Below are 10399 nucleotides of genomic sequence, written 5' to 3'. Positions count from 1 at the left end.
TAAAGTGATTCTCCAGAGTTCAAGTTACTTATTATAAAAGTTTGAAATTTCTGGTAGCTTTTTTTCTGTTAATAAAAATAAATTTAATCTGTTCGGTTAACGAATCTCCATAAAATGACGTGTAAAATTAGAATTTTTTAAAATTTCAATAACTTTTTAACGGTTTAGTGAATCGATTTGTAATTTTTACAGGAGTTTTAGAATAGTGAGGAACATTCTTCCAAATTTTTATTTGTCTCTTAGTATTTTGACATACCTCTCAAACATCCTTAAGAACTATGATTCTGATAAGAAATAAAAGAACATTTATCATTCCTAGAATTTATCGAATGGCACGTCACTCTACTATATTTGAGATTTTTAAACTTTCTCTTTTCTTTTCTATGCTTTAGAAAGGGACATTCGCAAAATCTATTCTTAGTACTCCAATGTAATGGCCAAAATATTCTGCTAATATTTCATTCAATTGAACACAGTTTCGGCTATTCGTTGATTATATATGAATCATTAGGGGAAATTATTTATACTTTAAGTATACCAAAATTATTAACAGTCCAATCCATTTTACCATACCCTATCAGAAGTATGATACTTTACCCTGAATTCAGAGTAGCATTTCGCCTCGGGTAAGAAATTGTATTTACTCCTTATTGGGAAAGGATTTTATCAATCATGTGGTTTTTACTTGCACAAGGGGACGTCCAGTGTATTTTCCCAATAAGAAGTAAATGTAATTTCTTACTAGGGAAACAAGGTTTCACTTTCTCGCCCCTAAAATAAGGAAAAACCGTACTTTTGGTAAAGGGTTTCGAGAAGAAAATACGGCAAAAGAATACCTTCCCTTCAACTAGGATAACAATTAGAAGAATGTCATACTTTCCTTCCTGGATGCATAATATAATACTATTAATCTGATTTTAATAATAATCATGTTCTACAACTTACTCTTTCAAAGAACGATTTTGCGGCTGTGGTTTTTAAGGGATGCTTGATTTTAAATTGCACAGTTCCAAGAACATGATGCGGAACACTGCACGCGAGTTACAATTTTTGTTCTTCTTTTAAATCACAAATCACTTTCACTTTTTGATTCAAAACAAACTGCGTTTATGCTTGATTATTTATCAATTTTGAAGTATCAATTATTAACCCAAGACTTACTTACCCCAGTTATGAGTAAAATGTTATAATTATTAAAAACAAATCAACCGATTAGTACGTATTATTACATGTAGATATACGTATGTAAGTATATGATTAACATTCAGCGCGAACTTACGAAGGTATAATGACATCAAGTGTGCCGCAACTGTTTTAATATTTTTGCACTACCCGCCATTTGAACCATAATACAGCAGCAAACGCTTTCTCGTCCCGGTGTCAACATATTATTGACCGCGAATAAAAGTGTGATTGAAGCTTTTTATCTACCGCTCGCTGTCGAACCTTCGATTTTTATCATTGGCTTTTTGCAAGAACATAACGCATTAACAGCACAACTGGTAATAATGCTATAACTCGTTTGTAATTTATAAATTTTAACTGAATTTATTATTAGGTACTATATATATCTTATCAATTTTTTATAAATTTATCTTGCAATTATTTTTCTTTAATTGTTTTTACGGTAATTTGTGTCGCGTATTTTATTTTTGAAATAAATACGAACAGATAAAATTCTTACCAGTAGCGGATTTAACGGGTTGGAAAATGGTCTGGAAAACTTTCAGACGGAATTCACACCAGCTTAAAGGGACATTGCAGAAAGTCCCCAGGCACTCATACAGCGGCATTTTTAATATATCATTAATTACATAGAGGATGAAATTTTATGAGCTTCAGTTTCTAGGGAAGATGCAATAGGTGCAATAAATGCTCGTTCGGTACAATTGGTTGTTTTTGCTCAAATTGTTTTAGTGGAAATAAGCACTCAGCGTGATAAATACTGTGCAAGTTCAACTGGATTTCAATGGTATTGAGGAAATTGAAAGATTTAAAAAACGAAGACACATACAGAATTAAAAAAAATCTGCAAAATCGCATTTGGAAACATATGAAGAACATCGAATCAGTTACCACTAAGTTTTTGATACAACGAAGCTATCAGTTTTTTTATGCCTTTTGATGCATGAGAATTTGAAGAATCTAGAAGATGATTTGAATACCAGAGATATTTTTTAATACATTTTAATGGCAAAATTCTTAGTATTTTTAGCCACAGTTATAAAATAATTTGAATGTTCTTAAACAAACTTAGTGTCACTCTTCTATATCTAACTCATCCCTATATTTTTGAGTATATTTAACATCTTGTCCCATTTAAGATTGTCAAAACCTTTTCTAAATCTATAAATCCCTATGTACGCACTCTTTCCTTTTTCTATCGTTTTCTCTATTGTTACCCGTTAAACTAGAATGGCCTCCGACGTTCCTCTATTTCTTCCAAACCCAAATTGATCTTCCGCTAGTAGATCATCCGCCCTTTTTTCCATCCTCCTCTGTACAATTCTAGTCTTTGACGCATGGGAAGCTAAGCTAATTGTGCTAAATGTCTCGCACCTATCAGTGCCTCTCTTTCTAGGTATAGTTACTGCCACGTTCCGTGTATAATCCTTGAAGACTTACTGTTTTTTATTTACGATGTCCCAACGTCTAACCCTCAAAGGGTAGCTTCCTCAAGGGTCTATATAATAAAACGAATATTTTTAACAACCTCCAAACTAATAAAATAATTCGAAGTGGTCTGTATTCTATCGAAACTGCCAGACGCGGATCGCGATTTCGATCTTTTTGGATCTCATCAGCGCGTCGTCAACAATAAATCGCTGACGAAACGTCACGAGTAAGAATTGTAGTACCTATTCATCTCAAGTATGTTCCTTGAGATCAATAATAATCCTTATTTAATTAAGAATGTAAGCTTTAGCGACTGGAATCCGTGGTAAAATTACGAACTGTTAGATTCAGACGTTTCGTCTTCATTTGTGGCTGACATTTTCAGTGATATTGAGGGAATTGAAAGATTTAAGAAACGAAGACACGAACAATAATTTTTTACTGAAAAAAAATTTTGACGAAAAATCTGCATTCGCATTTGGAAACATATGAAGAACATCGAATTAGTTAGTACTATGTTTTGGATACAACGAAGCTTCCGGTTTTTTGACGCCTGAGAATTTGAGGAATCTAGAAGATGATTTGAAAACCGGTGTTACTTACCACATTAATGAAGAAATTCTTAGTATTTTTAGCCAAAGATCTAAAACGTTAAAGGGAATGGTTCTCAGGAAAATCGTATTTTTTTAAAGATAGTCCATTCCATTATTTAGGGTTCATGATCGCAAACAATATAATGGACAGTTTTTCCGAGGGTTGCAGTTTATTTAGACTGTTTTTGATTTTGTTTACAAATTGAGCTAATACTGAATTTGTCATGAGTAAAAACGGATTAAGTTCTTAATCAATAATTATTAATTAAGAGCTACTCAAGTTTTTACGTCATTTTAAGATATGATGAAATGCACGGTTGCAGTTTGTATATGTATAATCGCACTTTAATGTATCGAAAATGTGATATATTATCTCCACACTATAGGTGGTTTCGATAATAGAAAACTTCATTTGTGAATAGGGTGTAAACGTGGACAATGAGCACAAATAGAAAAGCGTTTGAATTATGTTGTTAAAAATAGATAGAAAACGATAGAGCAGGGGCGCTACGGAAGTCAATAAGAAATAGGTGAGATGGTACGATTGCTTCTCACAATAAGACATGAAATACTAGTTACATATTGAAAGCAGAAGTAGGATTTCAGAGAGCTCGAGGTAGACCTAGATTTCCGTTCGCAAACAGTTCGAGATATAAGCTGCTCTAATTTTCTAGAAATAGGAGTACTGATTCAAGATAGAAAGTAGTAAAGGTGCACGATGAACGAGTTCTAGGGATGAAGACCTTATGATGTAGTTACATATGTAGGCTGCTCTAGTTTTAGGGAAATGAGAGGATTGGCTTAAGATAAAAAGTAGTAAATGTGCATGCCCAATCAATTCTACGGATCAAGACTTTATGATGTAGTTAGAGATGTAACTTGCTTTAGTTTTGAAAAAAAAGGAAAATTGACTCAATATAGAATGTAGTAAAGGTGCATTTCCATCTAGTTCTCAGATTAAAGACTTTATGATCTAGTTAGAAATGTAAGTTACTCAAGTTTTCGAGAAATGGGAATATTGACTCAATATAGGAAAAAGTAAAGGTGCATGCCCAACCAGTTCTAGGGATAAAGACCTTATGATGTAGTTAGAGATGAAGGTTGCTGTACTTTTCGAGAAATGGGAAGATTGACTCAATATAAGAAAAAGTAAGGTTACGTGTCCAACCAGTCCTCAAGTTAACCACCTTATTATGATGTAGTTAGAAATATAGGTTGCTTTAGTTTTCGGAAAATCGGAAGATTGGCTCAAAGTAGGAAGTAATAAAGGTGAGCAGGCCATATGATGTAGTTACAGATGTAGGTTGCTCTAGTTTTCGAGAAATGGGAGGATTGGCTCAAGATAGAAAGTAGTAAAGCTGCATGCCCAATCAGTTCTAGGAATGAAGACTTATGATGTAGTTAGAGATGTAAGTTGCTCTGGTTTTAGAGAAATAGGAAGACTGACCCAATATAGAAAGAAGTAAAGGTGCATGCCCTACCAATTTTAGGGATGAAGATCTTGTGATGTAGTTGGAGATGAAAGTTGCTCTAATCTTGGAGAAATGGAAAGATTGACTCAATATAGGAAGAAGTAAAGGTGCATGCCCAACCAGTTTTAGNGTATAAAAATTGGCATATTTATTAACTTTGAACCCCCATAACTTTTTATGGGGGTGAGACCGCCACGAACTTTTTATGGTACAGTAGTGGAGGAGATCTCCCCCCTTCGGGGGTGGGAGCCATCATCTAAACCTTTACCAGAATTGCCATAAATAACTCGTTTTCCAACAATTGTTGCTGGCTGACATTTTTACTAAAATAAAAGGGGTTTTTGTATGAATCAACCCCCAGCGTCTTACAATAACATCTGGTGGCGGCCACTCGTGACACCAGCTAGTGGTGGACAGGTATAAACCACACGTGGCTGTTTCCAGAGGCGACCACAAGTGGCTGCTTCCAGAGGCGACCAAAAGTGTTGTTGGCTCTTACCTGTGGTTCAAGCCCTGCTAATGTAGCATAGGCTAAAGCTTGGGGCATAGCCGTAAGGCCCACTGTTATTCCAGCGACTGCATCGCTTACTAATTTATTAGTTCCATAATTAGGCGCCCACTTTAATATCGGAAGTCTGTTATACATTAGGCTGCGCATCTTTTGTTTAAACGAAGCCATCTTCGATTTATCCTGGAACGACGAGGGAAACCACATTAAGACATTAACAATAAACAAAAAATGAAAGTGCAAAAATTCCACTAGATTATGCAGTTGTGATCATAAGCATCAAGTTTAGGTAATGTTTTAAATACCGCTTTTTACGCACTGTTTATAACAATTTCTTTTGAATATAAAAAATTTCTTGTTTCTTCGATAGATAGTTGAGCAAACTTGGTAAAGAATAAAGTAAAGAAAATCTTATTGCTTTCAATATGAAAAACCATCCCCATAATAAGAGCAGTTTTTCGTGAGATACATTTAGCATTTTCTTCTAAAGACATTTAAAGATAGGAAATTTCATTGTAGAAAGTGACAAATTCCAATTTCATTTTTCAACAAAGTAACGGCAAATAGCAATAAAACGGTAACAAAGCATGTACTTTTTAAATTGAAAAAGGAAACTTATCCAAGTGGCAACGTTCTATTCTTGATGCACGGAAAGTAATTAAAATCTTTAAACTCCTTGTAGAAAATCAGCGGCCATAACAAAGCCTACTATTGCATGTTTTATTTATGTAATGTATACCTACATTTTTTAATGTGGGAGTTCAGATTGAATTTTGTCTCATTGTTACAACATTTTTGCATATATGTACAAACAAATTACATTAGGTAAAGTAGGTTGTTTGAATTATCATGAATAGTATTGTTAAAACTACATTGTGTACATTGAAACTATTAGTACAGTCATTTGGTAGTTTTGCCTGGAAAGTTTTCCGGGAGTTTTGAAAATTGGTAATTTTATAGATTTTGAGGTGCTCATTCCAAATTTCGACTTTTCCACCTCGTATTTTTGCCGCTCGCCCGGCCATATTGGCCTGTGACGTTTCGAATGGTACTGCAGACGATGAATTTGCAACACCTGGTCCATCAAGAACAACAAAGTGAAGGAGAATACGCTAAATTTCAGGATATTAAATTGCATGTGGATTAGGCCTATTGGGGATATCACGTTAAAAAAAACGCGCCGCTTACTCTACCTCAAGGTTGTGTGAAAATGAGTTATTTTGGCAAAAATGCGTGTTGGAATACACTTTGCGGCGCTCGTACGCCTAAACTATTAACTTTATGAAAAAAAAGGTACAGACATAAATTGTAGGTAATTGTCTCTAGTTTCATTTTGTATATGACTGTTTTTATCGTCAAATGAGTCAGAAAGGAGATATTGTCAAAAAGCTGCTTTTTGGTGTCATTTTTCCAATATGGCGGCGCGAGCGGCATAAATACGAGGTGGCAAAGTGGAAATTAGGAGAGAGCACATCAAAATCTATAAAATTACCAATTTTCAAAACTCCCGGAAAACTTTTCAGGTAACCACTATTTTTCGAACCAAATGACTATATTCTCAATGTTATTTATGTAAAAAATATACATATTACAGAAAATGAATGGGTTTTAAGAAATACTTTACATTATTTCAATTTTCCATGTGTGAAACGAAAATTTATAATACTTTTCAACATTACCAAAACACTCATGTCCGTTCCCGCACCATGTTGCGGAGCGTAGTTTGCCGAATCGCATATCTGGCGTACCGGACCATGTACCGTGTAACGCACCCTTCATAGTAATACCAAAAACACATAAAAGAAGTGAAACAATACAGTAACACATTTGAAAAATTACACATGGAATACAAAGTTAGTTACGACATTCGTTCGTCTTGCCTGAATTCGAGGCGTAGGCATGGAAGATTTTAAATTACAAATTAATAGTCTTTAGTAAATAAAATAATTAATTATTATATTGGTTAAAAGTGAAAATGTGTAGAACTAATTGTAAGTATACTACATTAATTACTTTTAAAAAAATGTACCAAATAAAGAAGCATACCAAAAAAGCAAAAGGTGCGTCAAGTACCTACACGAAAACAGCGTTAAAGGGAATTGACCATGAATACCTTATCTAATCTTACAATTTCGCATTAATCTATTTATTCATTGATCATTTATTTTCGTGTCTTGCTGTCATATAAAAATACAATATGTGTACCATGGGTTTACAATTACTTTCTCTTCAAATGATAATGTTCAATTTTTGGATGGTGAAGGTCAAGTTCATATCAAATAAACAAAAAATTTATACCAGTAATAAACTTTATTATCGAAATATGGATAATAAATAAAATTAAACGTTAAACGTCTAATAGGCCAATTTTTGTTTATAAACAACAATGCCGATTTCTCAATGATAAGATTAACAAAATTACTGTTTTTTTAATTTAATTTTAATTTAATACATAAATTAAGTGTTCATTTTCATTTTTGACGAATTACATCTATGTTTTTTTATTACAGGTAATAGACAACTCCAAATAAATTTTCTTTTCTTCACCCAAAGAGGAAACTTGTAATGTAAGTAGTAAATATACCTAATATTTTTATATTTGCTAGTTCAGTAATAGGTAATCAATTAATATTGAAATTTACTACATCCATTAGCGATCAATTCATTATTTACGCTAGCATTTATCAGAGCAAATGTTAAGTATATGAACTTAAAAGTGTATTTAATCAAGAGCAATTTTATTACCAGTCTGCAGTGTATTTGACAACGAATATAAAATTTCTCAGGCGTCAGATTAAGTTAAGATTCAAGAAGTTACCTTTGATTAACATCTAAGTGTTAGTATGCACTTAAATTAAACATGAAGGTATTATTTTCGATCTACCTAGTGCGCTTAATGATTTCCTAACAATAGATTCAGATCGCGAATATCTAAACTTAGTTTCCCTTATATTTATGTATTAATGATATTAGAATTCGTAACATTCATACACACTATTAGCAAATTGAGAATTGAACAGGGGGATAATCTTTATTACATGCAATCGTCAAAGAAGGCGAGATATCTATTGAAANTGCATGCCCAACCAGTTTTAGGGATGAAGATCTTGTGATGTAGCTGGAGATGTAAGTTGCTCTAATTTTGGAGAAATGGGAAGATTGACTCAATATATAAGTAAAGGTGCATGCCCAACCAGTTTTAGGGATGAAGATCTTATGATGTACTTGGAGTTGTAAATTGCTCTAGTTTTCGAGTAATGGGAAGCTTTTATTCAAAGCAATATTTAGCAGTTCCTAGATTCGTATTATTCATTACCTATTATCATTACAGTTGCCTCGTTAATATCCAGAGTCTCCTTTCACTGATACATGTACATTTGCTTTTTCGCTATAGTTGTATCAATCTAATTCATTTTTGTTTTTTGTTATTTAGATACACAAATTCTACAGTTCTGAAAGGAACTTTAAATTAAGTATAGGCGGATATTAATTATAAACTAATATAAGAATTTTTGGTAGGTAAGGCACCCGTGTAGTGATCTAATAAAATTAATACAAACTATACAAACGGGTCTATTGGAAATAAAAAGTGGCCTCGCTCCACCACGTTAGAAAAACGACGTAAATAATTAAATTATCCAAAATTTTACGTAACGTAGTATTCTACCACGAAAAGATGGCGTGTTGGTCCACACTGACATAACACGTATTTAAAAACAAAAACTTGTCTATTATTTTGTAATGACCTTAACTATTTTTTAATAATGTAGTTGGAGATGAAAATTGCTCTAGTTTTCGAGAAATTGGAAGACTGACTCAATATAGGAAGAAGTAAAGGTGCATGCCCAACCAGTTTTCGGGGTGAAGATTTTGTGATGTAGCTGGAGATGGAAGTTGCTCTAGTTTTGGAGAAATGGGAAGATTGACTCAATATAGGAAGAAGTAAAGGTGCATGCCCAACCAGTTTTCGGGGTGAAGATTTTGTGATGTAGCTGGAGATGAAAGTTGCTCTAATCTTGGAGAAATGGGAAGATTGACTCAATATAGGAAGAAGTAAAGGTGCATGCCCAACCAGTTTTAGGGGTGAAGATTTTGTGATGTAGCTGGAGATGAAAGTTGCTCTAGTTTTGGAGAAATGGGAAGATTGACTCAATATAGGAAGAAGTAAAGGTGCATGCCCAACCAGTTTTAGGGATGAAGATTTTGTGATGTAGCTGGAGATGAAAGTTGCTCTACTTAAGAAGTAGTTTGTAATATTTGAATTGTTTTTCGGAGGTTTGTCCTTAATAAATAAGGAACTACATTCTAAATGTATTGTTTATGGACTTCAGTTTATCCAGATTTGTCAATTTTATCTTTACAGTTAAAAACCTAACGTCTTTAAAATTGTACTTTATCGGACAGATTACCAAAATATGTCTGGAACTATATTTCCTATCTGTATATGAAAATATATACTGTGGCATGTAGCAAACTTGTTTGAACTAGATTTATACAACCCAGCACGGTTTAACATCCTGATATAAATTCGAATGAGTTTGTTTGTTACCATTTCACGCTTTAACTACACAATAACTATCATTGTGAAATTTTGTACGCATATTATTACGGGTACAAAAAAGGACATAAAGTACCCTTTATCCAAAAAAAACCTACTGTTCCTGAGGGATAGAAAAACTTCTTTTCATGTAAACAAAAGAAGGACAATATTTATTTATTCAGTGTTCAATATTTATTCTACCTAAAGTGTCTGTTTAACCTATAAAATTAGAAACTTTCGTTTTATCCTGATAATCCTGTTCAGGACTTTCGAACAAATTTATCAAATTATTGTATTTTCGGTGATCTTTGTCACGTATTTAAGACATTATCGAGAGCGAAATACTGTTCTCGAGCAATAGAAAAAATCAGTTTTACGTATGTGATAAACTGCTTGTAACTGCTTAAGGATGTTTGGGAGGTACAATCGGAGTCAAGAGTACATAAAATTAGAAATTCGTGATTAATTAGGTTTTGCAGCATATTGTGAGGTAAATAAATACTATCTATACTAAAGAAAAGTATACGGTTTGAGAGAAAATTTGGAATTTGACCAAAAACTTTGAATAAAATAAGAAATAACGAATAATATGGAAAATTTTTAACTGACTTTTGGCAGTGAATATGCCTTGATTTCAACTTCGAAACAAAAAAATATTTAGTTTCAATCT

General features: G+C 33.2%; 1 protein-coding gene across 3 annotated transcripts in view; it reads right to left on the bottom strand.

The window, feature by feature from the left end:
• Positions 1 to 10399, bottom strand: part of LOC108740811 (sodium-independent sulfate anion transporter) — a 33539-nt gene that overhangs the window by 19152 nt on the left and 3988 nt on the right. Inside the window, exons 1-2 of one of the 3 annotated variants that reach the window (XM_018475303.2) lie at positions 6869 to 6955; positions 5181 to 5372 (exon numbers count right to left, since the gene is read on the bottom strand). The exons of 1 other annotated variant lie outside the window; for it this stretch is intronic. In XM_018475303.2, coding sequence (XP_018330805.1) covers positions 5181 to 5372; positions 6869 to 6880 — 204 coding nt within the window. In that variant the 5' untranslated portion in view covers positions 6881 to 6955. Of the gene's footprint in view, positions 1 to 5180; positions 5373 to 6868; positions 6956 to 10399 lie in introns of those variants that run through there. One more of the 3 variants, XM_018475298.2, reaches the window with a different exon arrangement.

The sequence above is a fragment of the Agrilus planipennis genome, unplaced genomic scaffold (assembly GCF_000699045.2).
Source record: "Agrilus planipennis isolate EAB-ADULT unplaced genomic scaffold, Apla_2.0 scaffold21, whole genome shotgun sequence".
Lineage (NCBI taxonomy): Eukaryota > Metazoa > Arthropoda > Insecta > Coleoptera > Buprestidae > Agrilus > Agrilus planipennis.
Note: the sequence above shows the minus strand (reverse complement) of the source record. Positions and strands in the feature narration are given on the sequence as shown.